This window comes from Helianthus annuus, chromosome 9 (assembly GCF_002127325.2).
Source record: "Helianthus annuus cultivar XRQ/B chromosome 9, HanXRQr2.0-SUNRISE, whole genome shotgun sequence".
NCBI lineage: Eukaryota > Viridiplantae > Streptophyta > Magnoliopsida > Asterales > Asteraceae > Helianthus > Helianthus annuus.
In genome coordinates this window covers 104,810,270-104,822,613 of record NC_035441.2, presented here as the reverse complement: position 1 = coordinate 104,822,613, position 12,344 = coordinate 104,810,270, and the positions used below count along the sequence as shown (strand labels likewise).

Sequence of the window (12,344 nt, the reverse complement as noted above, 5' to 3'; positions counted from 1 at the left end):
GGTTTTCATAGGGGAAGGTTTCAGATGAAGCTGGAGAGTCAGTTTCCTTTCTTTTATGGGAGCTTGAGGCACGCAGCTTGGTAATAGGAGAAGGCTTAGGAACAGCTGCTGCTTTGGAGCTGGGTACCGGTTTGGAGGTGGTAGTAGGTTTGCTGGGTTCTTTCTTCACTTGGACAAGGCCAGAGTAATTGTCCAACTCGTCAAGGTCGAAGACTTCTGGAATCTTGGCTGGTGCTACATCACAGGGGAAAAATTTAAATCTCTACCCTAATTTTTTTTAACTAATTAAATATGTAGAAAGTTATATAATCCTTAACAGACATGTCAGATGAGGAATATTGGCTTGAACTTGGAAGGTGCAATGAAAAGGTTCTATAACTATCAGCAATTGGTAAACCTTATTGATTCTCTCTTGAGATTCTTCAGTGGGAGGAGACAACTCTTTGAAGTTTGCTGCACGGAAATATAAGGATATTAGTACAGGATATATCATTAGGATATATTTGGGGATATCTTAAAACCCTACCGAAGGTCAACCATTTCACCGGAAGGCTATCACCTTCGGCAATGGAGTCCCATCTAACAAAGAAAATTTTTCATTAACACCCATCCTCATTCCTTGATACTTTGAGGATGAGATGGTTGCTAGAGGTTGAAAAAAGCAAAAAACGGTTGTTTCCGTGGGATCGGAGACGATAAGCAATCGGAATATCTTCGATACAAAGATCAGGGACGTGAAGGGTTTCGATCTGGTTACGCATGATGAGTACTCTCCAGACCATGGGCATTGTTTGGGCAAAACAGAGACCGGTGGTTCGGAAAAAATGCATAATAAATTCTGGAAAGGGATATCGAAGGCCAAGAGAAAATGGGTATGATGAAAAACAGATCCATTCTTCAGATGATACGTCTGATCGGATGCTCTGGTCTAACGGACGAATCACTGCCTTGTCAGAAAAAGCACCGGAAGTTCTCAGTGCAGCGATGTCAGCGTTGTCGAAAGAGCATACCTCCTTCTCAGGGTGTTTGAGCAGGTTCTGGTTAGTAAACAACGAAGTGGACTCGCCGAAATGCGATCGGGTTCTGGTGGCCATTGAAGAACTTAAGCAGAGAGAATTTTGAAAGAAAAGGGAAGAGGAAGTACCTGAGAATTCTGAGGAGGATGGATGATTATCAACGAGAAAGTGAGGAGATATAATGGCATAATATATGGCCATCGAGTATAAACCGTGTTGGAAGTTGCACGTTGTCACCTCAAGCGTCTCTTCGTCTTAATTACCTCGAAATATGCGATAAGTTTTAAAATATATCCGTTGGAAATTAGTATTCTAACAGATATATTTTGGGGACAATTGTTATGGGTGGTTTTCTGCACATATATCCTGAATTGTATTCTGGTTCTATAACTTTTCATTGTGATCAGGATACCGGATCAGGATATTGTTAACATCCTGATGCAGTATCCTGGTAATGACTAATTATTTCACGTGCAGATTAGTAAGGCATGCTCATAACGGTCAAGAAGACTGCTTCTCCTAAAGACTCGCACTAAGTGGTTGAGAGGAGAACGTTGAAGCCGCAAAGAAGGGGTCTCCAACGTTCAAAGGGGAATATTCGAAACATCCCCCATTTTTAGGATAGGTTGTTATTTCTTTTGCTATATAAAGGAATGATCGGATCAGTAGGAACACACAATTTTTACGTACACTTTTGCTCTCTACTAGCTGCAATTACCCGAAAACACCAACACTTACACTCGAATCTCATTGTAACACTTAGTTGATCCGCATCATATCCTGCACTGTATCCTGAAGTTTGAAGTAATAAGAAGAACAAGGCAGCTGCGATTGTCAGCTCCCGAGGTTTTGTGCCGGCGATCTAGATTGATCAAGGGTTTTCCTCGTATATCTCGTGTCACCCTTTACTTTATTGCTCATTGTTTGATTGTTGATATAGCTCGATATCCGTAGCTATATCCTGAAAACTGCTTTTGTAAACAAGATAATCAGAGTATTTTCAACTCACATTGTTAGCACACTACCTCACTTAACTAATTTGATCACTAAATTGCTTCGGTAATTTTTGCCCAAAACAACCTATATATACGCATATATGAAAGTGTATCAAATGTACAGAAATACAAGAACAATCTTTCTATTATAAAAATGACTCGAATTATTATACAAACTATACAGGAAAAGAGATGTAATTTACATTACATCACAGTGTTACTCACCAACTATATCGTTGACCATTTATTTTCACATATATTTTAGGTACAAATGTTTGATGTTATACAAGCATGCTACACATAGGAATGGACTCGGGTCTTTGTTTTTAATCTAAAAACACTTGTTTGTAATCTTTTGTGTTTTAAAGACGATGTAATTCAATAAATGGATACAATTCAACTTTAATATCATGTGTTGTGAATAATTTGTAATGTGACTCTTCGACGTTTCCGCCACTGGTTATATACGCGGTCAAGATGTTACACGATATGCCCGTGCGAGGACTACACACCCCGCTACCTATCCCCACTTACACCCCTACCACCCTAAAGCCCAAATAAATCCATTTGAGGAATAAGGAGCCCTGACACACATCATTTCACAATAATATATAACGAACCTCATGAAAAGATGCTCCATTGGCTTAAGACTAGAGGGTATGGGGAGGTCCATCCTCATGAGGATGGGTCGTCACGTAGGCGCCACATCACCGGCTCATGGAGGATGGGCCTCCTCCCAATTTGAGAGGGGTGGAGGATGGGACTACCTCATCTTAATATTTTATATTTTCTAAGTTTTTTTTAATTAACTTAATAAAAAGTTTATAAAAATTAAAAAATACAACATAAATAAATTCATTTCATAACATAAAAAAAATTACATTTCCTAAAAATAAAAAAACTACATTTCCTAAAAATAAAAAATAAAAACATTTCCGAAAAAAAATTACATTTCCTAAAAATAAAAAAAAAAACCTACGACGTCCATTTTTTCTTCACCTCTTCCTTCATCCTCCGATACACCTCTCGTTCATCCTCCGGGACCGAGTCGAGATCCAACCTCATTATCCTAAAATCCTCTGCTCGAGCATAGTCGGCCGACACGTTTTTCTTGTGACTATTTTTCGGCCGCAAAGTCTTTAAACGAACGGAATTCGGAAATCAACTCGTCCATTTTCGAAGACGCCTTCGAGCCGCCACCTCCACCCGAGCAGCCCCCTCCACTCGAGCCGGCCCCTTTGCGCTTTCCGGCCACCTCTTTTTTTGCTTTGTCCCTTTCGCCGGGACGTTCGATCTCGTGAGCGGGCAACACATCCTCGTCATATTCCGGGTCGTCGTTTATGTCGATTTGACAACGAGCGGTGGAGCCTCCCGCACTATAACTTCCAGACTCGGAAGTTTTAGTCCGTTTGGCGGTTGCGACCTCATTTGGAACCGGCGCCCATTTAGGGTCTTTCTTTAAAATGTTCCATACTCGGAGGTGCGGGAAAGGCGGATTTTTTTATTCCCATTTAGCCATCACAAGGTTAAGAACGTCCTCGTCGCTACTCCCACTAGGACGATTGATGTAAAGTGGGTTATAAATCCCGATAAAATCATTCACGCACTTGTTCATTTTCCGCCACTTGCCCAATACGGAATCGATATCACGTATCGGGCCTTGCCCCATAAGGTCGTTAAATCTATACGTTGTCGCCTTCCAAAAACTAGTACCCGTTTGATTGTTCCCTAAAATAAAAAAAAATGCATTAGTAAAACTAAAAAATAAATCTTTTTAAATTTAAATAAAGTTTGGTTCATACCAACAATCGGGCAAGTTGAGGACTTAACATACGCAATTGCTAGCGCCTTCTCCTCTACTTTTGTCCACTGTTGTCTCTGCTTCGCCTTCGAACCGCTTTTTTTGCGGTGTCGGGTTCGGTTTCAACCGCCTTCCCCTTCCCCTTCCCCGTGTTTTTTTTGCGCTTGAGTTCTTTAGGTGGCGATTCGGGGACGACTTCTTCATCATCATCATCATCTAGTTGAACCGGGGGTTGCGGTTGGGATTGTTCAAGTTGAAACGAGTTGCGTTGCATGAATTGTTGGAGTGCTTGAAATTGTTGCATTTGTTGAACTTGGGACATTTGTGAGAAGGCATTGGGTGATTGTTGGTAACCCGAAAACGTAAATGGTGGAGACCCCCACGAAGGATCCATAGTCCGAGTGTAAGCGGGACTTGAAAAAAAGTTAGGTTGGTTCGGGTTGGGATTGTTCGGGTTGGGGTTGTTCGGTTTGGGGTTGTTAGGGTTGAATGGATTCATGATTTGTATAAAAAAGGAGAGTGGTTTTTTATAAAAATGGATGAGAATGAGAGAAGAATGTGAGAAGTATTGGTGAAATGGTATAAAAAATGGATGAAAAAAGGTGTATATTTAAAGTGGAAAAGGTTTTTTTTTTTAAATTATAGCCGTTCACCAACGGCATTATTTTGAAAACATGGCCCGGCATAACCGGCTTGGGCACGCTGGTTTTAATATGATGGGCCGAGGGGGGCGGTGTGGGGGACCGGCGCCGGGCCTAAGCCGGCCCCCATACCCCTTGGTCTAAGTAATCCAACAATTCTAGAATAAGCTCAATCAATTGCCAGCATAACTTATATTTAATTCATCGATCGAATATTATAAAAAATATACCTCTATCCATATCCGATCTCCTAGCTAGTGTTAATATTCACAGACCAATTTAGATCATGTGACATGGCAGAACTCCACATCTATACCGAAAATCTTGACCAGCAAAGCGGGAGAATAATGTGTCTTGAGCATCCTAGGGGTATGTCAGGTGTATTAAGGTGTAACGCGGTTCACCGCACGGTAACTCTGCCACCAATCCTGGTTAGAGGCTAGTAAACTCAAACGAGCAGGGAGTCACCACGTACAATCTTTCTATTTTTTTACCATTGGGATGATTCAAACGGCTAGAATGCCAACAAGTGGAGCACCTCTTACGTTTGAGTATAAAATAGGGAGTTGTCATGACAAAGTATGATTGGCTGGGGTGAAGAGGGGACTACTTCAGTCGAGGGGAGCGCCCCTACTCCACTCAATTGGAGCACCCCTTAGTTCTATTTGTCTTAGGTTTTCCTAACCACAACAATACAACACTTGAAAATGTCACCAAAAGTTTGATTTTTTTTTTTAGTCGAAAATATGATTTATAACAAACGTTCAAGATGCACGGCACCTAACCAACATAGAACATAAAACAAGGCCCATTCTATACACACCCCCCCTCCTTCCTGATTACACCCCCCCTTGTGAGAGGAAAACTGTCGGTCCCACGCAGGCCCCACCTGTAAGTATGTGAGAGGAGGGGGGTGAAAAAAGTAAATAGGGGGGGTGTAGAAAGTAGCACCCTAAAACAAACATGCAAATATATGAGAAAGTTACAAAAGACCTTTATAAAGTGACAAAACTGGTGCAATTTTAAATTTTAATGTTGATAACCAACATTAAATGATGGACCCAAGAATTATTTGTTAGGGGTGCGGATGAGAGATTCAACCATATTTTCAAGGGGTGTGATCGAATTATTTTGGCTAAAATATACACAAATTTTCTTTTTAAGGGATATGCTCGCCGACCCACCAAGACACATAGGTCCCTGACATTAATAGATGTTGTAACCACTATATAATTAAAAAAAATGCTACAGGATACCAACGAATACGATATTATAAGTAAGCATACAAATGCTTACGTGACTGTCGGCACTTACTTTATAAAAAAAAATATACTGGTGTTGTAACCAATATATAATAAAAACTTTATAAGATACCAACCAACACGATATTGGTGGCACACATAGATATGCCTACATGATTGTTGGCACTTCATCATACGCTAGCAACAATAAAAAACAAACGGACTTTAATGCTACTTCAATCTTCTAGTCAGACGCCTAAATAGGTTGTGTCTAATCTCCGTCGAATGAACCTTAATTAACAGAACTCGGACGCCGTTAGTCTTCGGTCGTCGGAAAAACTTTTTGGCCTGAAAACTCTATTTAGGCCGGAAAACTCAACCTTATTATGGATCTTTAGGGACATTTTTTCTAGTAAAAGCCCCAATTATTGAGCTTGCCGGAAAACTTCGTTTTTGCTGCAAAATTCAACTTTTGGCCGAAAAACTCAACATTTTCGTCCCAAACCTCTTTGTAACCTTAGATCGGACCTTTTGAAAATTCTTCCATACTAAAAACGTTTTTCAGACGACCACAGACTAACTCCGTTAGGGTTTAGTTAGTCAGGGTCCATTGGAGGTCAATATGTTAATAGTTGACACTGTCATTTGTTATTTTTGAAGTTGAGTCTGTTAAGCGGCCAACGACAAATAGTTAAGATTATTAAAATCCAATATTCTTTTTTTCTATACACAAGTCCAAAAGTGGATACTCAAATCGAATTCACGTAACATGTATTATGGTGTTGTTACATGAAAAATGGAATGGAAGGACTAGTTTTGACAAATCTAAATAGTTGAATAATAACGGTATAACTACCTATTTACATATCACACCCTCGTTTTAAGCTTTTCTATTCCCACCCCTCCCCTGTTTCTTCCCGGAAAACAGAGAACCAAACAAACAGAATGTCTGATCAAATCGCAAAAGGTGAAGATTTCGAAAAGCAAGCCGATAAGAAGCTTAGCGACTGGAAATTCTTCGGTAACAAACATGAAGACGCTGCCGATTTATACGAAAAAGCTGCCAATTTTTACAAAATTGGAAAATCATGTAAGTTATCAATGCCATTCTTATTAATTAAAGCCTTGGTATAGATTTTGATTTACATGTTAAAATGTTACAAATTATGCGTGTTCGTTGGTATTTGTATGATATGTTAATTTTATTGATCTGATTTTGTTGCTTTGATTTATCGAATAGGGCTTTCGATGTGTCTGTGATGATTTTTTTTATAATATATAATTTTTTTAATAATTTATGATTTCAATGTTTGTGTATTTCTTCCTTATATGGGGCATTTTCTCAGGGGATCAAGCTGGTGGTGTATATGTCAAATTGGCTGAGTGCTATTTGAAGGTAAGACAGGGTCAAGAGGTTGGAAATTCTTATGTAAAACATGAGTTTCACCTTTTAAAATGTTGTCGAGTATGACATTTTAAAATATCGCCGGCGGAGAAGAAAACGTGATTTTTTAGAGAAAAAATTTTGAATTTAATTGGAGAAAAAAGTGTTTTTAGATGAAAATATGAGTTTTTACGCGGTATAAAGTTATATGAAAACGTGAGTTTTCTTACTATATATGAAAATAATTTATAGCCGACCCTCCGACTAAGAGGTTTTGGTGCGACTGTATAGACTACTAAAATCCTGTAATTATAATTTGTTTCGGTTTGCAGTTGGATAGCAAACATGAAGCTGCTAATGCTTATGCTGATGCAGGTCATTGCTATAAGAAAACAAACACTTCAGGTGTCCGTCTTTTCTACTTATATACATGATTTCGCTACAGTTAAATGGTCCATGTCCTAGCGTTTATGTTGTTCTTATGTAACCTTTTAGGGAATTGTAGGCAATAGATATATTTTTTGTTTTAAAAATATGTGACGCGTTCTAAGACACTTATTGCCCTTAAAGCTGAGGCGTTAGGCAAAGGCGCTATTGCGCTAACCTCATGTATTACCTACGTCGCCTCATGCCAAAGGCGTGCTATTTTAAACAAACGTTATAAGATTTGATTCCTTCTAAATTTCCAAGTGAATATGACCATATTTTTCCCTCACCGTCTATTTTAAGGAAGTTTATCCTCATATTGTCGGATACTTTGCAGAGTGCATTGCTCGCCTAGAGCAAGCGTTAGATTTATTCATGGAAATCGGGAGGCTAAGTATGTCTGCAAGGTTCTGTAAGGTACAGTTCTGGATCTCTTTCTCTACGTCAAACTATTTTTAATGTAAAGAACAATATATAAGACCAAACATTAGATAACATAAGACCTTAAAAATGAATCTTAACAAGAAAAAAAAACATAAGTCGACTGGATTTTAATTCGTCTTTTTATGCAGGAAATAGCTGAGTTATATGAACAGCAACAAAACTTGGAGAAAGCTATGGATTACTATGATAAAGCAGCTGATCTTTATCAAGGTGAAGAAGTCAGTAGTTCTGCAAATCAATGCAGGCTGAAGATTGCAGAATATGCTGCCGAGATGGAACAGTAAGCGCGTTCAACCGTCTACATATTACTTATATACCCTTTTCAATCTTCAAAATTACAAAACTAACTGCCGAAAATGTGTGTCAGATATCAGAAAGCAATTGAAATTTATGAAGACATTGCAAGACAGGCACTCAGCAATAACCTGCTTAAATATGGAGTTAAAGGGCATTTACTCAATGCTGGCATTTGCCAACTCTGTAAAGGTGATGACGTGGCGATTACAAACGCGTTGGAAAAATATCAGGTCATGTGTTAGATTTCCTCATTTCCCTGACAACTATTTTTGTCTTTAGAGATGCCATCTGAATATGTATTAGCTTCTGTAGGATATGGACCCGACTTTCACAGGATCGCGTGAATACAAATTGCTGGCGGTATGTTGCATTTTGGAAATATTGATGATAGTTCTATATCTAAGTTCTGTTTATCAATGGCAGGATTTGACTGCCTCGATTGAGGAGGAAGATGTTGAAAAATTCACTGATGCGATCAAGGAATTCGATAGCATGACTAAGCTGGTAAGATTTTCGTCTTTGAATTTAAGGTATTGTAGGACATGTTTGATATATAGTTGTTTTCAAAAGAGTTTTTAAAAGTAAGCAGTACCTTGGCTTCAACTTTTCATTTAAGAAATAATTTAGTCTTTTATAATAACTTATAAATATTTAATAAACTTTTGTAAAGAAGAATATGCATAGTGTGTGGACTGTTTTGGTTGTTTTATGCGAAAACAGGATGCATGGAAGACAACTCTTTTGTTGAGAGTGAAGGAGATGCTGAAGGCCAAGGAGATGGAGGAGGATGATCTTACTTAACTCCCTGATTTCTTCAAGCAAATGTTTAATTAATTTTTTATTTTTATTATTATTATTCCATGGTTGCATATTTATTGCCTTTTGTGGGGCCTCATTGCAGCCTTGTTAATAGAATGCTTTTTTAATTTCCCTTTACTTAGTGATGTCAATTTGAAGACTTATTGTCATCATACCACCAACTCAATGACAAAATCTTGGGGGTCATATGTCTGATTAAATGTGGTTGAATGTTCTTGACTACTTAATTGTTGAACATGCTTGTATAAGCCAAAAACGTGTGATTTTATGATCCTAATGATACCTCGGATTGTGTATTTTGTCTCGTGGATGGATCGTTTATCATTAACTCATGGAAGAATATGGCGCATCGCCCAAGCAGTTGTGGCTACACGTCATAATATTGGTCTGCGACTCGATCTCCCTGTCCGAACAAGAGTATATACACGTTGGAGGGCATATGACCACAATATGCACATGAAGTAGATGATCTTACTCCATCTGAAAGGCATGACTTTAGATTGACACAATTAATTAGTGCATTTTTAATTAATTAAAATTCATTTTCACTTGCAATAATGATAATTAATCAAGGGTAATACAGGTTCAGTATCTCTATTATAAATTTTGATACCACGACGAGATTCTATTTGTCAATACAATGATCTAACAGGATCAATTCTGTAAATAATTAAATGCCATTTTAGTCCATGTGGTTTGAGTTAATTTGACAGTTTAGTCCAAATGTTTCATTTTTTGCCTGTGGGTCCTAAAAAGGTTTCACCGTTGTCATTTTAGTCCACTGGGTTAACTTCATCCATTATTTCTGTTAACGAGAAGGGCAATTCGGTCATTTTATATGGCCGAATAGCCCTTCTAGTTAACAGAATTACGTATAAAATGACCGAATTACCCTTCTTGTTAACAAAAAAATTGATGAAGTTGACCCGGTTGACTAAAATGGCAATGGTGAAACCTTTTTGGACACACAGGTGAAAAATGAAACATTTGTACTAAACTAGCTAATTGGCCAAAACCACATGGACTAAAATTGCATTTAACTCATAATTCTATTTGTCAATACAATGCTCTAACAGGATCAATTTTGTAAATAAAGGCTCTCAGTATCCACACATCCCCCATTTTTATTTGCACATCCCTAACCCTACAGGAAGCGTATTGGGCTATATGGTTCCTCTGAGCCCAAGCGTATTGATCTATACGCTTCCTATTGGACAACTTTTCAGATGCTTTTCAGCCACTTTTCAGATGCTTTTCAGCCAATGATTAGGGACCAGAGGAAGTGTATTGCCCTACACGACCCTAGAAGAATTTTTCTTTTCCCACGGCACCATATTGCTCTTAGCAAACTTTATTTTTTTTTAATTTGAATTAGTTTTTTTTTTTTTTTGTTATAAAATAATGATGGTTTTTTTGTTATAAATTTTTGTAAACAACGTAGTTAAATTAAGCAATCCAAACAAACTAAACATATACATACATTATAACTTACCAAAACAAACATATCCTAATTAAACGGAAAATTAAATCGTTCATACATCAAAACATAAAAACTAAATTGTTCGTACAATATTGCATCATATAAAAACATCACAAACCACTATCGTCATCAATCCTCCTCAAACTCCTCATCAGAGTCCTCGTTAGACTCCGCGAGCTCCTCCTCCGTAAATGTTGGGCCACGCCTAATAGAGGCGACGGTTTGTGCCGCGTACAGGACGTGCATGGAGCCTATAAAAAATTTAAACAAAATAATCATTACATAATATTAAAATTGTTCATGAAAAATGAAATAAAAACAAAATAACATACATGCATGGAAATGTCGAACAGAGGAAAGAGCGGCATTGTCTGGCCGGACTGAGGAAAACGCGGCATCCAAAGGTCAGGCTGAGAGTAGGACGGGTCTGAAGCCTATGGACGGGATGGGCTGAGTAAAGGATGGCATGGACGGGTCGGGCTGCTGCGTATAGAACGGGCCCGCCCTACTGCTCAGCCATCTGAGGCATCTGAACCTCCTCAGCCTCCAAAAGCGGGTGATGTACCAACGGCTGCCATGCCCAAGCCTGACGATTCGCCCCGACAAACCTATAACCAACATTAGGAATGTTTACCGCCACTTTCATCCCTGTTATCGACCTCATGTCCAAATATTTGTAGGGAGCTGGCGTCGGATACTTAACATTGGCCCAACCAGAGTACCGACCAACACTCTCGGCTATCTGGCCGATAAATGATCCTCCGTATATACTGCCACGACGCTACTTTCTCCAACGTGTGACAAAATAATCCACCAAGCAGAGATGGAGGGCGCACGGACGGCCAGTAAATAAACAATAGAGATAGAAAAGATCGGCCTTCGTTACGTGCTCGCAACTCTTGCCACGGGCCGCGATGCCCGTGCTAATGCAACGATGCAAGTAACCAACTAACGGGTCACGAATGTCCGAGGATCGGGCCTCCTCCGCTTTGGTGTATTGACCATCACCAGGCAATCAAGTCATCGTCGGGCATAAAATCGATAGCCGTGGTATACACGTCCTGAACTAACTCAGCATCCGTGTAAAAACCGGTGGCGAGTAGGGATGGCAATGGGTCGGGTTCGGGTCGGGTATTGGTAATCCCAAACCCATACCCGGTTATAAAATTGTGTCCCATACTCGACCCCAGGGATGGCAAAAATACCCGAGCCCGATGGGTATACCCGATACCCGACGGGTATTTGGTCGGGTATGTGAATAGTTTTAAAATTTTTTACGGGTATTGGAGTAGGTGATACCCGACCCGATTACCCGAAACCACATACCCGTTTACCTGAACTATATACCCGATTTTTTTTTTAATTTATACTTTTATTTTCCATTAACCCTTGTCTATTAGTGATTTATTTTAGTATGTTCATGATGTGAAAAATAAATTTTCTTTTAGTATATGCATTTGATAACAATATTTATATTTTGTATGCTGTGAAGTATATGCATGTGAGTGTATAAGTATTATAAAGTTATTATTAATTTATGATAAAACTTATATGTATGTAATGTACATTTTTAATTTATAATAGTTGTATAAATAAAATAATATAATAATTATACACTTCCAATAGGGATGTATCTTACTGACACACACAAATGCTAGCATCTACTCTGACTAGAAGAATCTACTTTCAATCAGGGGAACTGTATAGAGCTATACACTTCCTTTCGTTTTTTAATTTCAATCTCATATGACAGAGAGCATCAGGTCTGCACTCTCTGCACTTCCTGCATGACAGAGAGCA

At 38.7% G+C, this 12,344-nt stretch overlaps 1 protein-coding gene across 1 annotated transcript; it reads left to right on the top strand.

Moving 5' to 3' along the window:
• The first annotated feature begins 7,805 nt into the window (after positions 1-7,805).
• Positions 7,806-9,160, top strand: LOC110874477 (alpha-soluble NSF attachment protein). The gene is made up of 6 exons (XM_022123109.2): positions 7,806-7,921; positions 8,077-8,228; positions 8,316-8,475; positions 8,558-8,605; positions 8,669-8,749; positions 8,966-9,160. The coding sequence occupies exons 1-6, from the start codon at positions 7,880-7,882 to the stop codon at positions 9,044-9,046; spliced, it is 564 nt and encodes a 187-aa protein (XP_021978801.2). The 5' UTR covers positions 7,806-7,879; the 3' UTR covers positions 9,047-9,160.
• The last annotated feature ends 3,184 nt before the right edge of the window (positions 9,161-12,344 follow it).

Excerpts from the sequence above, each read along its gene's own strand:
- LOC110874477 (XM_022123109.2), top strand. The coding sequence starts at position 7,880 with ATGGAAATCGGGAGGCTAAGTATGTCTGCAAGGTTCTGTAAG. Across the intron at positions 8,229-8,315 it reads TATGCTGCCGAGATGGAACA|ATATCAGAAAGCAATTGAAA; the intron begins GTAAGCGCGTTC and ends AATGTGTGTCAG. Across the intron at positions 8,606-8,668 it reads GTGAATACAAATTGCTGGCG|GATTTGACTGCCTCGATTGA; the intron begins GTATGTTGCATT and ends TATCAATGGCAG.